We start from the raw sequence: 19,735 nt of genomic DNA, 5'->3' as shown, positions 1-19,735 counted from the left end.
TGTCATAATACAAATATTTTTAACCCATAGTGTGTGCTACCCAGTAGAATTATGTCTGTTAACTCCCAGGCTACTCTTTCAAGGATGCTTAGAGGACAGATTAGCTAGATGGATTGTAGTTTGCCAGACTGAAAGGCAAATAGCAGAAGATGTGATGGCTTCAGCTCCCACTGAGTCCAAATACCATTGCACCAAACATTCTATGCAATAACAACTTTATTATTAATCTGAAAACATCTCTTTATGTTTTACCCACAGCCCATACAAAGATGACAATCACTATTGACACTGTACCTGCAGGCACCTTGCATTCCCTGTTGTTAAAAAGACTTTGCAAAAATCAAGGCATTCAGCCACAGCTCTAGTAAATACCCCCGGAGCAAGTTCCTTCTGACAACTTCACTCTACACACCATGTAGCCTTTAAAAAAAAAAAAAAAAAAAAAAAAAAAGAGTTGGATTTTGTTTTTTTTTTTTTTTTAAACAGGCAGAACACTACTACCTTCCCGCTCTTGGTAAGCCTTCAGAATGTCTGCTCTGTGCCTCTCCCAAAACTCATGCTTCTTGCTATGCCCATCAGCAGTAGTTCTGTTAAGGTCTTCACAACAGCACATTGAACAGGCATCTTCTTGGACTGAACTGCACAGAAGCTGAAGTCAGCCTTTTAGGTTAAATTGCAGAAGCTGAGTAGAGATGTTTATACAGATAGACATGCACAGAATGTATGGTTTAGTGTCAGAGTGAATGTTGTGATCATTAAAAATGCAAGAACATACAGCAACTGGCATTTAAAACACCTAAATATGAGCTCAATTGCACGCGCTTTGCAGTTCAGATACAGCTAAAGAAGGGAAGGTCTTGAAGTTACAGCTCACATTTCTCCTCTACCTCAACTTGCTCTGACCATACTCTTGCAGATAAATGTATGTGAATTATGCACTGGTTTGATTAAGACACAACGTAACTTTAAGAGAAGATGAAGGTGTAGGCAGCTGATTTCGTATTCCTAACTTCTCTCCACTAGGGATTCTTTTTGAAAAAAACAAACAGAAGCATGTTAGCTTTTTAAAATTAATCAGTAAGGAAGCAATTGTTGGTATCCAGGCTTCTGCACTATATCTGAGAGTTAAGGACCCCACTGCTAATAAGGCATGCCACAGCCCAACATTGTTATTTCAGGTTTTCTGCAGAAAATACTGTAGTGTATGCATCAGGTGCATTCATATTTTTAAGGTTATAAATGTAATAACATTAAAGGCAGGTGATTGTCTCTCTTAAGGAAGTTAGTTATGGATCTGAAAGAAGGACAAAGAGACCAAGGATTGTTGGTCGGCACCACTGAAATCAAATGTCATGTGTGAACCAGGAACTACTTTTTTTCCTTGAAAGATTTCCCCCCACTCGACTGAAGTAAATGGTAGTTTACTAAAAACTTAGCAGTTCCATCAACTTTCAGATGGAAATATTCTTAGCTAAATGAGTAGCAGCACATCTTTATGCATCAATAGCTTACATACTCACACCTACCTCATTTATTTGTCCTCCCAAACAGGAGTATGCTATACCAGAACAAGGATTTATATGCAGTGATGCAAGTACTCTAAAAGCCTTCATCATGTTTACATGGAAAGCAACACCATCCTTCAGCATAAACATGTTCTGAGTAGGATACATTGCACAAAAATATGTGGGAATACAAAGCTTTCCTCAGGAAAAACATTTGGGTCCCTACTTCTTATGTTTATATTCATGCCACATTTGAAAACTCTCCTCCACGGAAGTGGCTGCACATGTCTGCCATACATTCTGCTTTATTGAGAATCAGAGAGATTTAAAACTCATACTTTTCCCACATACAGAAAAAACTCCAAACATTGAGGTAATCAAACTCAAAAGAAATTCTGAAAATTCTTTTTACATCTGCCACCTTGCTCACTTACCTTACAGACACTTACACCTGACCTGTGTCTAAGTTACAGTGCAAGTAACTCTGGATAAACACCATACCTGTCATTATGCCCCTAGAAAAACTGCAGCACACTATACCAGAGTTGTAATGTAATTTGTGAAATATCCCTCTCCTTTCTTAATTTTAAATTGTTCATTACATTTCCAATTTGTTTTGCTCTTCCTAATCAGATAAAGTCCAAACAGTATACATCATCAAGGACTGGGAATAAGATGTTCAGTGATCAATTCTGATCGATTCTGGCTGGTTCAAAGGAAAGTTTTAAACCAAATGTAAGTATTAAAAGAAGATTCTCTGACCAAGTATTTCATTACTGTCATTGCAACTACAGAGTGATGTCTCATGCCATTAAAAGAGGTAGAGTATGTACAGGGCATAGATAAGAAATGTCAAGAAACAGTTAAGCACGAATACACAGGGAATCACATCTGCATGCTGTATGAAGACAGACTTTATTTCTTCTGAATTATTTCTAGAGATTTGGAATGAGCCTGCCTTATTTAAACCACATGCCCCAGAATGTGCTTTCCTTCAAAACATTTGTGCAGATGGGATGATTAAAGACCATCTTTCTGCATTGGATATTGTAATGACATGTCATACATGATATTGTTGTCAACAATAAAGTGATGTTAGCAACACCACTCATTACAGCTGCAATGCATCACACACAGTTTAAGGCAAAGGTATAATTCAAGCAACTTGATTTAACTATCTTAACTGTTTTTGCATCCTCCCTTCAGTTAGTAAGGAGTTCCTAAGATGGATGTGAACAACCACCCTTGGTAATCATCCATATTACTGTGCAATGCACATTACTCAACTTAAAGCAAAACCTTTTTCAGCTGTGCAAACAAGAACTCCCTTTTAAATTTTACCATGTTTTTTAAAGCCTTTCAGTAGAGATACAGTAAGAGCACATTTCCATTCTCAGTTTGGGCTTGGGCAATCCTGTAGCTCCAATTCACTGGCACAGGCCAGACTTGTTCAACCAGATATGTTGAACCACGAGACAAAGAAACTTTTTAAGTATGTCTGTGTGCTCTCAAGCATCTGATCAAGGTGTGGGATTTTGTTTCATGTTGCTACACACACTAAACAAACACCAAAAGACTATTCTTTAATAATACTTGAGTATAATTTCTTCAAAAGATTGCAACAACTTTGCCAGTAATCAACAGGTATCAAGTACTTTAAGCTCAAAATAAAGTCCTAAGTATTTTAAGGGTTATCAGCTCCCTTTGTTTCTTCCTCACTTTCTTAAAGATACACTAGCAATGCAAGACTAATCCAGCCTTAATTTCACGTCATTAGTCAATATTCACATTCTTCACATAAGTCTTTCTGTAATTCCATGTCATTTGGAAAAACATTTCTCTTTTGTCAGTCAGCTGTTGTCAGTCCATTATAAAGTTAGCAACCATTGCTACAGAATATGCCTAAAAATCTTCCAAATTTCTATTAACTTGGTAGTGAATAAGCCAGGCATACCTTATATAGTAACAGCAGCAGGTAGCAGAGGAATAATAGAAACCAGGAAAGATGAAAGAAGGAGCCCACAAGACTCACACTTAATCTAGTTTTACACTGATAACATAAAAAAACATTTTTCTAATTAGAAGCAACCTGGAGGTTTTTGCCAGAATGTCAGTAAGCGCATTCCACATATCAAGTACCAGTTCACCCAAGCTTACCTGAAAATTGACTCATTGACTAGGGGTGGCAAGTCTCACCCCTAGTAAGACAGAAGTGTTTGGTACAGCTTGAGTCAAAGAAGTTCTGTGATCTAAACTATGTCTGTAATTAGAATTCAGAGACCAGATACACTGGCGTATCACTAAGGCTACCTGGTGGAATAGCTTACTGTAGAAATTTATATTTAAAAAACCCCACTAAAATGAAGGAAGATACTTATAAAGTATGAAACTCAAGGTGATTAATAACATGCAGAGATGAAAAAGCATAAAAGCCTACAAGGAAAGCAAGTGTACTTGCTGGGAATCTTACTGGGAAGGGAAAGCACAGAGTCTAAGCTCTGGATATTGGCTACAAAGATGAAGGGACTTGACAAAGCAGACAAGTATTTTTCACACGTTGGGTAGTCTTACCTTTAAGAATGTAGAAATATTTTTTATACCAACAGGCCAACATAAAAATATAGGCCAGCTGAGGGAGCACATGGAAAGGGAGAAGGAAACTAGCAACAAAATGGAATAATCATGGCACAGCCAGTGATATAGATTACCAGGAGCTCCCATTCTGCTGTCATATGCTGCATCTAATCCACTACAGGAGCCCACAATTACCTTGATCTACATTCTACATCACATACACACAAATACATTACTTACCTTTAGGTCCATTCTCCAAAGGATGATAAACAAGACAAAAGATTAACACCAGTCGTGGAACCTGCCTTCAGTCTTGCTCTCACACATCCCAGTGACACATTATGTAACTTGGCACCAATAAAGGAACACAAAAAGCAATCAACCACCCAAGCAGGAACCAGATGAATAAATCCACATCTACTCATGAACTGAAAGACAACAAGCTTCACATCTAAACTCTTTATAGACTCCTGTGCCTGCATGAAGTAATGTAATCTGAAGTAAAGAAAGCCTACCAGTCAGAGGATGATACTCATTGGTACAGCTCAACAATTAAAGATAACATAAGAAGAAAAAAAGCAGACCTGCAAACCTGCTATTGTTTCTTCTTAAGTTATTCTGAATTAGTTCCAGGATTTGCAAAGATCCTTCTGTTTACTTCTCCCATGAGAAATCCAAGTTAATCCATTTAAAACAAAACAAACACAAACATTGCAGAACAGAGGACCCATACTAAAAATTCTGGAAACACAGAGCACTTGTCATGGTTTGCAGTTCATTGCAGAAAATGACCAGTACTGGAAGAACTATTGTTTCCTTAATTCTTCATCTTCAGTGAACATATACATTTTCTAGCCAGCTGGTCAGCAGCACAATCAATGCCTAATTTTAAGGAATTAATCAGCTAAATCAGTATAAAAGAAAGGAAAAAAAATAGTACAAGGAAATAGAAACCTACAAAGCTTTTGCTGTTTATCATCATAACTTTGTAACCAAATATAGAGTTCCCATCCAATAGGACTGGGCATTTCAATTTTTTTTTAGTCATCTCATAAAGCTTCTGAATATTTTGGTCAGTCTAGGGAACGTAGGGGTTGCCAGGAGAAGACATCTTCAGTCTCACAGCCCATGATTGAAGTTCTTCATTAGTACAAAATATGGGTCAGCAGAGGAGGGAGGACATTGAAGTTTCACTCTTCCTTCCTGCAATTATTACATTTCCACAGTGGAAGTAAGCCAGCACCTGTCAGCTTAGCTGAATTCATGACAATTCACCCAACAACCCATGCTAACATGGGGTAAACCAGACTTCTGTAAGATTCATACCGTACTTCAGTCCTACACCTGACTGTGACACTACATGTATTATTCTTGTCTTCCTTCCCTGTCCTCACAGCAATATGCACAAAGATGAAGCAAAATTGAAAGGCGACAAATATGGCTGCAGAGCACATCACTTGCACATGCAGTCTCTGAAACTCTCCCTCCAGAGAGAGTCTGTCTATTCTAAAGGACTAGAAGAGTGTTCTCTTCCAGCACTCTACTGTTATTTTGGACTCCACTTTTATCACGAAACTTAAGAGAGTTCCAGCTTTGTGTTTCACAAACCTGACTACCCAAAATGCAGGGCCTCATCCAATACCTAACGGAGAGACACTGCCCTTCTATTCTAAGAGTTAAGGCACGGCAAATCAAAACACCATAAGCAAACATCATCTGTCAACTGGTTACAGGAGAGCTTCTGCACACAGAGATATCAGTGGCCACCTGTCACTTTATCAGTGACAATCAAGACACATGCAACCTAGAAATTCCTAGTCTAGTCCATTAACTCCAGGTTGCACAAGATTCCCAGCAGAGACTCTTACAGAAGTCCACGTCTTCCAGCCCAGGTCACGGAAACCTCAGTTCAACCTCAGCCAGCCCTTCACCTGATCAGCTCCTAATGTGCTCCACGAGTGGCACAAGGTGTAACCGCCCAGGAAATGCGGCACAGAGAGCATCAGCTGCCTGCCCCAAATTCACTCTGCAGAACTGAGCGCTGCCTTTGGGCAGAGGTCACCAGGACACCAAGTGTTCCAGGAGCGCAGCACGCTGCTGCACGACAGACCCAGAGGGGAAGACTTGTTAGTGCCACCAGCAGCTCTCAGCAGAAGCCCTCCCACACCAGATTCGCACCGGGCAGCACTCACCGCAGGGACATCCACCCAACACTTTGGGAACAGCTGTCCACCGCACCCAGAGCATCCCCCTCCCGGCACCGCTTTCCCCTCGGGACAAGAGCGGGCGGGAAGGGTGGCCTCTCACCTGGAGGAGCACGGCCAGCAGGATGCACAGGTACACCTGATAGGGGCCCATCTGCCCCACCAGCGGGAACGCCTCCTCCACCTCCATCCCGCTCCCCGCCCGCCGCGCAGCTCCTACGAGCGGCCGCCGAGCAGCGCATTCCCGGGGCGGGGCGGGGCGCGGAGCGGCGGCCGGGCCCTCGCGGAGCTGGAGCAGGAGGAGAGGGAGGAGGAGGGAAGGGAGGGAGGTGCGATGCAGTGCTCATGCGCAGGCTCCGGGAGAGCAGCCGGGATGCGGCCGCCTCCCTCCTTCCCGGGCGGCCGGCGTGGAAGCGGAAACGCGCGCGGCCTCAGCGCAGGCGCACGGGCCGGGATTCAGTGGTTTGGGCTGGGGTCGTGTGGGGCGCTGGGCGGGGGAGCGGCGGTGCTGGGGGAGCGGCTGTGAGGGAGCGCCGTCAGGGGGGCAGCGCCGTCAGGGGGGCAGCGCCGAGGGGCTTCGAGCCGCGGCCCTCACAGTGAGCGGGCTCGGCACTGGGGGGACGTGCCTCCTGAGGTCTCACCTGGGCAGAGCTCTTGGAAAGGGGAAAGGGCACAGAGGTGTTGCCTCTGCACCCTGGTTAGAGCAGGGCAGCACGCTGGCCCTGCGGGCTGGGCGAGAAGGCTGCGCCGGGTCCATGCTGGCCAGGTGTTCCTGGTTTGATGGCATTGTCCATGCAGCAGCTGGGCTCCCACCGGCCGGTTTCGTCCAACAAAGCACAGCGGAGTCACAGCGTGCGCTCAGCGGGTTTGCACCGTGGGAAGCTGTACCCACAGAGTGTACGCTGCTTAAGTTCTGTCAGTTCACAGCGGACCCCAAAATACTGACACACCTCAGCTGTGGAATAGTCTGTAATGATACTATGATACTTCATAGCCTACCTGCCGGTAGTTGGGGGAAAAAAAAAAAAAAAAAAAAAAAAAAAAGCCGAATCTGACATAAGGCTATTGTGTAGGTGTCACTAGAGGTCAGTTCGGCACCCACACAAATCTTACTGTTCTTGATTTAATGCCTGGTGAGGACGTGCCTCTCTCCATTACACCAGTTTCCACAAAACTGTAGTTGTAGTGTATTTTATGAAAGGAATTTTGAGAGCCTTCACTGTGAACATGGGGTAGAAGTTCTCACTTAGAAGTAATGGGAGTGGTTTGGGAAAGAGCATGAACTCTACTGCAAAGAGAAGGGAAGGGAGATAAATGCAAGTGAAATAGGCATCTTGCAAAATGGCAATGAGCTTTTCATGGTCCATTTTCATTACACCTTTACAATAAAGCTCCAGGAACATGAAACAACTTACATTGTTGAGACGTTTTTTATCTAGTGCTACCAAGAAGCAGCAGCAACATCTTTATGTTTGTGGCTTTTATTGTAAGAACAATAGAAAGGAAGAGAGTTGTTGTGAGCTGTGACCTTTAGGACCATGCTGGGAGCTTGGGAAATAATACCATTTCTGTGCTGAAAAAATCTTGGCAAATCGACAATCATCAAAGCAATTTACTCTTAAAATGAAATTCACCTTTGCCCTAAGTACTTCTTTTCATATTTGAGGCTTAGTACAGATTGATTAAAGGCAAAACAGCAAAGGATTTCTGAAATGTCAGGACCTTTCTGCTGTTCACCCAATTGCAGTTGTCTCATTTTATTGCTCAGCTAAGATGTGGAGGACATGTCCTTGTGTTTGGGAGCTCTGCACTCATCTCCCCAGCATCCTTCCCGCTCTCGCCAATTCAGCCACACTTTGTGGCAGCCACAGCTTTATTCCAGCTTGTCCAGTAACAGGGAGCTTTATCATCAACACCCAGCTCCTCCCTGACTCTTGATCCAAGGTGAACAGACCCTAAGGAAGGAGGTGGTACGTGTCTCCCTGTCAGGATTGTACTGTCCCCCAAATTGCTGTGTGCACCCTGCATTTCCCAGGCACTTCTCATCTCTGTCTCACTTAGGACTTCCAGCACTCCCGCCTGGGGATTTTCTTTCCTATGCTCCCTGCCTGCTTACAGCCACCCAAGCTCCAGGCTCTGCCTGCTATAGGGACAGCAATTAAGAACTGTCAGCTTTCTGTATTCCCCTCCATGGGGTGCTGCCTTCCAGATGATGCTTCTGCTCTGCTCCTGCCACGCCTCTGCTGAGATAACACCTCTGATTCAGCTTCCAGTCCCGACCATAGTGAAGTTACAGCGTTGGCCTTACATGTATCAACACCGTGCAACAATGCCCTGTGCCTGGGGAAAAACAGCTGTCGGGGAGCTGTCTCCTCTTGTGCTGCTGCTTCCCAAACTGAGTCCAGCAAAGAGCCATGAAGGTGATTAAGGGACTGGAGCATCTGTTGTGAGAGGAAAAGCTGAGAGCTGGAACAGTCTAGCCTAAAGCTAAGAAGGCTCAGGGAAGAACTTCACAATGAGTGTAAATAACCTGATGGAAAGCAATGAAGAGGAGGAGCCCAGGCTCTTCTCAGTGCTGCCTTCCAACAGGACAAGAGGGAGTGGGGACAAGTTAAAAAAAAACTCACTGGCAATTAAAGGCCGCTGTCCCATGAGGCTAGTGGTTTTGAAGAGGATTGGATGCAATGTTTAGAGGTTTCAGTCAACAATAGCACTGCACTCCATTTAGCCAATGATCTGTCCTTGCTGGAGCCCTGAGATCTTCCCAGAGAATTATTGTCTGTGAAGTTCATTAATGTCCAATTTGCTCCCTCCTCCTCCTCATTAATAACCATGTCAAATAAGAATACTCTTAATAATCCTGTCTGTGAGGAATTTTTCTTTTAATGAGAGCAAATCAGGCATATTACTCAGTCATAAATGTAGTGCCCCCTAGGTTTTTCCACATCACTCCCAACCCTCTCTCTGTTACTACTGCTTCATGGGTTTGTTGCCATTAGAGGCTTACACATCAAATTCATCTGGGCAACCCAAAACTGAGACAGCTGCGTGGCTTCTTTTTCAGCATTTCTGAAATAATAGTTCCAGATACATTCTGCCCTGTTCTGTCTCTATGTAATGATGACCCAGAGCATTCAAAGCACTAGATATATGTAAATGCAAAGGGACAACCCTAAACTACGTTCCTCTCTGGGAAACAAACAAATAAACAAAAAATTAAAAAAAAAATCAGATATCTTAGAGTTTTAGCACTAAAAACTCATGCTGGTTCACTGCTGTTCTGTTTCCAGATTTGCTATATTCATCTATAGTAGATTCTGATAGTGGCCAGTAATTTTTCTTTGGAAACACAAGCAATAGTAGTTTTAAAAAATACCTTAAAAGAACTTTTGATGTTCCTATCTTCTGGTTGGGGATTGCTTATGCATTCAAAGGTGTCCACACAAATTGTTGATTCAGCAGTTGGCACAGATGAGACCTAAAGAAGTTCCTGATGGAGGAAGTTACAGGTCATCCATGGGTGGATAGTGTGAGTTAGATATGAAACTCTGTAGCCAGGCTGCTGTAGATGACAGATGATAAGTGGGTTTAAGTGAAGGATAAACAAGTACTAAAAAGTACAAAATTCCTCTGAGGTTTATCTAACAAAGGAAACACCTCTGACTCTGAAAAGCCCCCCGGAGACAAATTGTTCAAAGCTGATATCCGAAGGAAATATTTACCTTCTCTTGTGATACTCCTGTGTAGACATTAGCTTTTGGCCACACAGGAGATGACATTTGGGGCAGAAAGTACATTTGCAGTCCTGTTGCCACTTTTGCGGTCTTGCACTTCATCAGGTTCCCATCTCCTCGTGACCTCCACCCCCCTACCTCACAGGAGGTTTCCACCACATCAGTTGTGCTGAATGCTGAACGCTGAATGGCAAAAGACTAAAGTCTGACTATGGTAGTGAGAATGGCAGCTGTGGGAAGAGTGGTGGAAATCTCTTCCACAAGAATATAAAAGGGTTGTGGTTCATAAAACCCATCACTATTAAAAAAGCCCAGAGCTAAGAAGGGGTCCCTCCTTTAGGATGAAAATAAAGCAGAGGTTCTCTTGATCTCTTAACTTCATCTGGTCCACAGCACGATGACAGGAGCACTCAGAGGGTTGATAGTATCTGCCAGAATGCTTGCCTTTGCTGGCCCCCTGTTATGGAAAATGAAGATTTTTTTCCAACCAGACTAATCAGCTGCTCGTTGCAGCTGGCTTACCCCATAATACTATGCAAAGCTAGCATATGGCTCATTACAATATACCCTGACTAAGTGTGCAGCCAAACAATCCACCAAGGCATTTTTGTTTCTCTGATGTGTTGTTTGCACTTTTTGCAAACAAAGCAACAAACAATTCCTTTGGAGGCACTTTTCAATTTTAGATGAGGCCTGGGGATACTGAATTTCTGTCTGAACTGTGAATGATGTTAAAAGCTGATTCCCTTCCCCTTCCTAGATGGACAGTTGTCTGTTGCAAAACAGATCCAGTTCAGGTTCCTGAGAAATCTGAGCTTGCTCACATATCACTATCTCTGGCAGCGGATAGTTGAACTCAGGATGTTTCCCCTGGTCACGCCCAAAAGTGCGCATCTGTGACCAACACCTTCTTGGCCAGCAGCCTCTGTAATCCTCTCAATCCTGCTCAGTTTCCCATCACTTAGACATTGCCCACAGTGTCCATCCTGGGGTGGGAGCTCTGCTTTCATCACAAACACTGACAGAGGTTTCAGGTTAAGCAAAGGAGTTTATGAAGCACACCTCTGTGCTTAAACATACTAAAATCTTAGACACTAAAAAAAAGAAAAACCAGGGTAGTCTTAAGAAGCAGGATTGGCCTCTGTGGCCTCCCAGCAGTGACTGGGACAGAGATAACAAAATTGAACATAAAGGTGAATGCTTGTACCTCTAAATGGCTCTCTTGAACAGTTGAGCCACACTGCCTTTGAGAGAACCCATGTGTTCTCTGTAGGTTCTTTTCTTTCCAAGCAGTCATCATTTGGCTGCAGTACTGCTCATAATCTTGACATTTACACCATTCATTCTCTGCCATATCACCAGCATGCAAAAGACTTGTTTGGACCATGCCTTGCTCTGGAGACTGATGAAGATCCCACAGAAGTAAGCAGAATCACTTACAGGTGGTTTGTCTGGCAGAAGCAACAGCACTCTGGATTTGGAGGCAGAGAGGGCATTCGGAAAATGATAGCTTTTTCACAATTCCCTCAAAATGCAAAAAGTAAGGATAACCTCATGGATTTCAGCAATTATTTCTATCCCAGGTGTGCCATGTAGTGCAGTACTGGTATTCTGCTCAGTATGTTTGACCCCCCCATTAAATTTCTTAATTACCACTGCTGCAGGTTATCACAGGAGTAACATATCTTTCAACAGCAATTCCAAACTGAAAAAATAAGGCTTTTGTTCCTGTCCCGCTCTTACAAAAGAAGTGTGATAATTTAGGAGCACCCCTCAAAAAGGAAGGTGTAAAGACAGCCAGACACCAGGCAAGTGTTGCTGTGTATAAGGGAGAAGCTCATAGACAAAATTATCAGACGTTTTGAGACCTAGGAGCACTGTGGCAGCACCATGGAAAGTTTGACGAGGACCTGCTTGTTGGACCTGATGGGTAGGCACAGACTGTGTTATATGGACTTCCAGGCTCTGGCTGGCACTAGCTCAGGTCTATCCAAAGTATGATCTAAGGAACCATGTAGATGTACCTTAGGCTTCTGCACAAAACAGAGGAAGCACCCATGGATGATGGGATTCTGTATATTTAGCTCTAGACATATTCATTATGTGAATAAACAGAATTCCACAAAGGGTTTTTTTATAGGTAGTAGTAGGGCACTTCTCCAGCAAACAGATTTGCAGCTTGGGAGAGTTCCAAAGACACAAAGGTCTTGTGGCCTTTGTTTCTCCAAAGAGCTGTAGTTCTCAAAGTGATCTTGTAGAGCATCTACAAAAGATGTCTGCAAGGGAAGACCCTCACTCAATAATACCAGGAAGGGACAGTAACGCAATCTGGGTTTTGCAGCAAAGAACACTTTTGAAACTTATGCCGCTAGGCAGTCAAAAAAGATAATCCCAGGTACTTCCCTTGCTACCCAAGGAAGAAGGAGGTTTCAAGTCATCCTTGTGTTCCAACATCACAATTCATTTATGTGTAAAAAAAAGACACACAGAGCACTGTTTCATAGCATCATAGAATTGTTATGGTTGGAAGAGACCTCTAAAATCATTGAGTCCAATCATTAGCCCAGCACTGCCGTCTTCACCACAAGGCCATGTGCCCAAGTGCCGCTTCTAGACGGTTTGAACACTTCCAGGTCCCTGCACAGCCAGGTGCAATGCCTGACCACCCTTCCAGTGAAGAAATTTTTCCTAATATCCAATCTAAACCTAACCTGGTGCCACGTTTCTCATGCTTCTGCTCGGCACCCTCAGCAACTGGCACTTAGGGGAAAAGAGCAGGGTGGGAAGAAGGCAACAGCGAGCCCCTCTGTGGTCAGAGGCTCCCTCCCGGCCCTCAACTCTGGCCCGACGCGGGTGAAACAAACGGGAGGGCGGAACCCTTCCATCCAACAGAAGGCAGGAGCCAAGGAAGATGCCTAAATCTTTTTTCAGGACGGGACAAAACCCATCAATAAATGAACAGCTGGCGGAGGTTCCCTGCGCGCCGGGAACAAAGAGCGGCTGCGGCGCCGGCGGGGGCCCGCAGGGGGCGGCCGAGCGCTGCCGCGCCGGGCGAAGCCGCGGAGGGGCGCGGAGGGGCCGCGGCGCGCTGCGCGGGGCTTCGCATCGCTGCTAATTAGTTCCCTGCAAGCCGCTTATGCAGGGCGGCACTCGAGCATAAGCCCTCTTGGTGTGTCTCCTGAAGCATAGGGCATGACAGCAACTTGCACATCTTGCTGCTTAAATGTGCTATTTAAATAAGGACGGCTGAAATCTGGGGTTGGATGCTGTAGCCTGGATTAATCTTTGACAGAATATGAAAGCGGTCTCGTTGGATGTTTCTGGCAAAACATATGCAAATTTGTCATTCAGACTTGTAAAGCTCTAGTTCTTAATTGCTATGACTATTAGTCACTGTGCCCATCACTACATCACATTATACCTACATGGAGCTGTGATATACAACAAAAACCAAAGAACATTTTTCTACCAGAGGGGAGAGCAGCAGCTACTCTACAAAGGGTTGACCTCCTCAACATGGCAATGATAAGTACCACTCTTACCAGTATATTGTCTCTTGGCCATGATAGTCACGTTTTCCAGACTGCTGGGGTGTTTTAAATTGCCATAACAGGTACAGAGTAGCTGCAACATTTGTTTATGTTAGCAAAACCTAGGAGAAGGGCAGAATGAGACCCTTCCCAAGTCTAAATCACATCAGCTCAATTCCTGGAGGTAAATGCATGTGGCAGTTTTATACATTTTTAAGTCTCTGGGATACTGCACAGAAGCAAATTTGTCTTGAGTTAGCATAGGCTGAATGGGAGAAATCCTTTTAGAGAACTGAAATGGTAGAATCCAAGTCTTATGCAGCAAACTCAAAGACTTTTTAGAAAATCTGGATGATGCTAAAATCTGAGAGTCATCCTTGTCCTCCAAATAGAGAAAGATTTCTCCACATTAAAAATACATGATCTTCTGAATCGTGTTCTAGAGGAATTCAAAATACATTCAGCAAGAGGCAACCACATTTCCAGTCTTTCTGGATTTGTATGATAAAGGAGGGGGAGATCTTATTTCCACTAGTATTTCTATCCTGGAAAATTGTGGGTGATTCCCTGAACAAACTTGGTGACTCTGCTGCATTCATTCCAGGACAGTTTCTGTACTCTGTAGGTCTGTTGGAAATGTGGATGCCTCTCCAAAATGTCGTGTTGCTGTTCTGGGTGGATTTCAGTAAAAGCTGTTGCACAGCTCTGTGAGGGTAGGTTTGGATGAATTCCTCAATCCAGAGTCAAAGGCCTGCACTTCAATTCCTGTAAGTGTCTTATGGCCACAGGGAAAGCCCACTGTACCTAAGCTGGCCAGGGTGCACTGTCTGACTTTGAAATGAGCTTTTTCTAAGACCTAACTAGTCCCATTGACCCTTGCCAGTGTCATTAGTATGCACCTCATATAGAAGTAGCTGTAGTGTGTCTCAACAAAGATGACTCCTGTCTCTACCACTGATGAGTTGCAGATACCAAGGTAAGACTATAGGGAAGGTGGAAAGTTTCCCCAAGATTTCCCAGGTCCCTTTCCCAGTCTTCTTGCAATGTGTGGCTGGTTCAGCCACAGCTGATACCTTCATGCCTAGTATGGCTGGATAGGTTCTTTTCCGTTGTCCAGTCCCCTTTGAAAGTCCTGCCCACTCTTTTGTTCACTGTGCCTTGTAGCAAGGATTTCCACCATGTAACTGCTTGTTCTTTGAAAGAGGACCTCCTGTTGTTATCCTGACACCCGCCACCTGCCAATGCCTTGTTCTTCATTTGGTGAAATTGGAGATTTTGCATCTTCCACTACAGAACTTGTTGTTCTGTAAACTTTCACAGAATCATAGAATGGTTTGGGTTGAAAAGGACCTTAGAGAGCATCTAGTTCCAAACTACCTCACCATGGTCTTCTACTAGACCAGGGTGTTCAGAGCTTCACCCAACCCAACCTTGAAAACTTCCAGGGATGGGGCATCCACAGCTTCTCTGGGCAAGCTGTTCCTGTGCCTCACCACCCTGAGAATAAAGAATTTCTTCCTAATATCCAATTTAAATCTCTCTTCTTTCAGTCTAGATCCATTCTCCCTTAGCTTTTCACTACATGCCCTTGTGAAAAGTCCCTCTCCAGCTCTCTTTTAGACCCCCTTCGTCAGGTACTGGAAGGTGCTCTAAGGTCTCCCCAAAGCGTTTTCTCTCTAGGCTGAACAGCCCCAACTCTCTGAGATTGTCTACTTTGTTACATCTGCTGTTCTTTTGGGACAGTGCCCAGAGGAAGAATTACCTGGGAAAGTTCCTCAGCTGGAAATGCAGGGAGAAAGTGTATAAAAGGTTCTTAGATGTGTGATTTTCTGTAACCAGCTCTCAAAGCACTTATTTTAGTCCAGAACTGGCCGTTTGGAGCAATCTGATTTAGGACTGTTGACATAAATGAAGTAAAAGCTGGAGAGCACTTTTGCTGTCAAAGGTGGTGGTGGTGCTGAATTCAAGTTATGCAGAGCCTTCATATCTACAGACTTCTCAGAAAAGATTGCAGACAATGTTTCTGCTCAATTTCCTCCTTCTGTGGGAGCTCTGGACTGAGAACAATCCATCCAGCTGAGTTTGGTCTCCCAGTCTAATTCATTCTGGTAGTAACAAGCAGGCAAAGAGGGTAGGATACGCATTTCTTCTCCCCAAAATCTGGTTATCCGCAAGCTGTACTTGTCAGTTGGCCTCAGACCCTGCAATTCTTAATGGGATTGTTCTGCTGATCCACCCCCAGACTGATCTCCAGGAGACCTGTGTGGAGCCAAGGAAAGAAGAGCAGGGGACAGTTCACACAAGCAACTATATTAGATTCTGGTGACAAACAGCATCAGTAGGAACTGACATCAACTCCAAGCCCCAGTAGGGAGCAGCAATAGAGAATTTCCCTTCCTCAGCTTCCACTGCTGGCATTCAGGGCTTGAGGCCTCCTCTTGGATACTGGGTTCATTCTCCATCACTTAGCTCCTCATTGACTCAAACTGCCAAGGAGGATATCTGGTAGCAAAGGGAGGTGCTGCTTTTTCTGAGGTGGAAATACAGTGTCTTTATTAGCTGCTACATTTAGAGTTCTAACTAATTTCATCTAGGCCACTGAACAGTTGGAGAATGACAGCAACTCCACTGAGTTTTGAGGGTACAAGTGTACCTAAAGGCTTCAGCTGTATTAACATGTTTGGCTACTGTGTGACAGATCTGCCGTGGGGTATGAATTCAGGGATGGCATTCTAAGAGGAGCTGGCATTTTTGATCGGTTCGTTGGTCATGACACCTGAGGCAGGAGTTTGCATAAGTCTCAAACCCTATTTCCAACGCCTTTAATGATTGCAGTCACTGAAATGCATTGTGTCAAGGGGGCAAAGGCTCCATTTGGAGGGATAAAGGAAGCACAAGTGTCAACAGCTGCATTACTCTTCAGTGAGACTGGGATATCCATCCTAACCCCAGGGTGGGCAAGAGAAAGGGCTCTGAGCTTCTCAGCAGAGATAAACTTCCTCTCTGCCTCCCAGTTTATTTTTCAAATCCTCATGTATGAGTATGGGGAACTGAATCCCACCCTAAATTACCAGATGTCCTAGGGGCTAGAGCGGAGCAAGAATTCAAAAGTCAGTTTTAGGAGTCTTAGGGAAATGGAGGCCATGAGCAAAGCTGATTTCTGTAAGCTCTGTGAGATGCACAGGGAGTCAGCAGCAGTGCTGGAAGATGTTATGAGATCTTTTTCCAGATACAGCTGTGAAGTGGACTGCCACTATCCCAGGTCTTTTTGCAAAGATTGGGCTGGCAACCTTCCTGCAAGAAGGGGACCAACAGTAGAAAACTCACAGTAAGGGTAGACGCATTAGGACAACAGATATCTAGGAGGATAAAATAAAGTCCCTACAGGGATTTTGATTTCAAATAATTTGTGAGATGCACAGGGAGCCAGATGGGTTTTAAACAAAGATTGTAGGGACAAGCTCATTTCTCAATCAAAGAGTATCCTATCCTGTTCATGCTTCAGATGTATGCCACGCTTTTTATACCAAGTGGAAAAAGAAACCCGACTGCTTAGACTTGACTTGCTTTGCTTCCTGTGAAATGTGTTTCTAAGGATCAGTTTGTGGAGCTGAAAGACATGCATGGGACATGAATGGAACATGGTGCAGTGAAGCTAACACACAGTAACATTTCCAGTACTCTGAATTGAGTATCTCTGCATGGCACAGTGTGGACCTGGCAGTTCATTCAAAGCCAGCTTACAACTCTTAGACTTGATATGCACACCAGACTTGGCCATTCTGGCCTTGCTAAGCAGGACTTTGTTGTTTCTTCACTGAACATTTTTTTCTCAGTCAAAAACTTCATGTCAATTCAGCCCTGTTCCATTCAAGTTACAGTGCTGGGAGAGGGAAAGCTACCAATGTTTGCTTTCTGTACCAAGAACAATAATGTTGGAAGCACTAATGAAGAGAAGGAAGGGTGTTTTCATAGAAAACATGTTGCCTACGTTCCATCTGAGAATGCGAAAAAACTGTGGTTGCCAGCTCTAAACTTGACAGGTTGCTGCCAAAACAGAAGCATTGCCAATAAAAGCAAGGAGAGATTTGCTAAGAATACAGGCAGAGCTGCTCTTGCTCTTCGTGAGTGGAGAACAGTTGGGAAGTGATTAGTCCACAGTGCCACTTGAAACAACTTTATCATATGTGCCATATGGACTTCAATACAAACTTCTCTAGAGTTTAATACTTGCTAATAAAGAAATCAACAGAAAGAAGTTAAGTGAGAAAAGTTACATCTATGTCTATGTAGACTGAGAGAGAAAAAGCAAAAATGGAAATTGAGAGGGTTTTTTATGGCACAGATGCACTGTTAAATCTACAAGCAAATAGTCAAGAGGTGAGAACCATAGATCTGTCCATGGGGAGGACAGGAAAACTAGTAATCAGCCAGCATGGATGAAACACCTCCCAGGAAAGGGAATGTAACACTTGAGGTAAAAAGCAACACCCCCTTCTTCAAAATGTGCTGTAACTTTAGTCATCTGGCCAGAGTCCTATGTCCTCCTCTGTCATTTTCAGGCTCATCATGACGAATTAAATTATATTGCCAGTTACATTATATATGATCAATTAAGTTATATTTCTAATACCAAAATAAGGAACCACACTCCATAGTTCAGACAAGGATCTATATTTTCAGCTATTTGAAAGTCAATAAAGACTTGTTAATTGAGTCAATTGAGAGCTGTGATCAGAGGCAGATCAATCTTCTACAGAAACCAAAACACTTGAGAAAGTCAGTTCCTAGATTTTAGATCTGGGGATTTAGTTTTTCTCTAAACCAGGAAAATCTGGGGCCAGATATATATAATCTAAGATATTTTCACCCCAAGTGTCAGAACATACTTTTTGCCACCCCATCCATCCATCCATCCATCCATCCATCCATCCATCCATCCATCCATCATTAATGCCTCTAAGCAAGACTATTTTAAATACACTCATAAATTGCTGATTTCTTTAGAGTTCCAGTTGCGATCATTTATGTTCCATTTCCAGTCATCTGTAAATAAAACATAACAGCTACAAAGACACCAAAGCAGGGGAAAGGCAGAAATGGAAGAGAGAATAGTCAAGAGAGCTCTTTAGATTCAATTAAAAGAAGTTTTTCCTTAATTCATGCTATACCAAATCCATATGAGACTTTGGGATTTTTTTTTAGATTGAAAAGTTTCTTGAAGCAATTTGAATTTGCATTTTGAAGTTTCTCCCATTACACATTGTTGCATCCTGGGATAACGCCGCAACACATCAACTGAACATCCTCATGCCATGCTCAGTACTTCGAAGATCTATGCATTTACCTAGTGTCAGTCTCAGATTATCCAAGCAGCACCAGACAAGCCATTTCACCTCTGTGCCTCCCTTCCTCCCCATAGCCTCCAAGAGGAACCAGAGTATTCTTGCCTACATGCTAGGATTTTCCAGAACCTGCACATTTCCTTATTTTGTCACTGATCTAAAAGCTACTTAAGATCAGTGCAAAGATTTCAACTGATTTCCCTGAGCTTTATACTTAGTTTATACTCACTCTAAAGCCTTTGGACAAATAGCACTGTAAAAATGCACTGTTTGTACTACTGCATCTTACACTGTCTTCTGTCCCCTCTTTAGCTGGCGATAGTCCCACAGAAGACAGACTGAGTGAAAGCCAAGTGTCAAGCTCCAGATTTCATCCATTGTCTTCTGAAACAAATGAGTTGTAATGCAAATTGTTCTGCTTTGTTAGGAATGAAGTGCAGCAACTCAACAGAAGTGTTTATTCTCAGGGATATTTCTTGATAGACAAGCTGCATTGCACCCAGGCGGGGAAATTTAGCTTTTTGTTACATCCTAGGCCGTGCAAGCCAAAAGGAGCTTCCCTAGTGAGCAGAAGTATCCATATTTCCTAAGCGGGGAAGGCAATGACAGTTTAAAGCCAAACTCCTGTCAGACAACAGGAAACCTCCTGTTAGCCTCAGAAGTGCCCAGATTTATCTAATGAATTGGCAGCATAGACAGGGAGCTGACCCAAAGCTCACATGAGCAAGAATAGCTCTGCAGATTGGCCCCATGACTCTGCTCCTTCTTTTAGCATTGTCTAAACTCCTTGCATTCATTTAGCCATGTTGATGAATGGTTGTCGACTTTCGCCATTCGTCAGTG

The 19,735-nt window shown here is 43.6% G+C and overlaps 1 protein-coding gene across 1 annotated transcript in view; it reads right to left on the bottom strand.

Annotated features, from left to right (window-relative positions):
* The window catches only part of SLC22A15 (solute carrier family 22 member 15), a 31,491-nt gene extending 25,018 nt beyond the window's left edge, over positions 1-6,473 (bottom strand). The window contains exon 1 of the mRNA XM_053969671.1: positions 6,387-6,473. Coding sequence (XP_053825646.1) covers positions 6,387-6,473 — 87 coding nt within the window. The remainder of the gene's footprint in view (positions 1-6,386) is intronic.
* Between the last annotated feature and the right edge of the window lie 13,262 nt (positions 6,474-19,735).

The sequence above is a fragment of the Vidua macroura genome, chromosome 2, assembly GCF_024509145.1.
Source record: "Vidua macroura isolate BioBank_ID:100142 chromosome 2, ASM2450914v1, whole genome shotgun sequence".
Lineage (NCBI taxonomy): Eukaryota > Metazoa > Chordata > Aves > Passeriformes > Viduidae > Vidua > Vidua macroura.
Note: the sequence above shows the minus strand (reverse complement) of the source record. Positions and strands in the feature narration are given on the sequence as shown.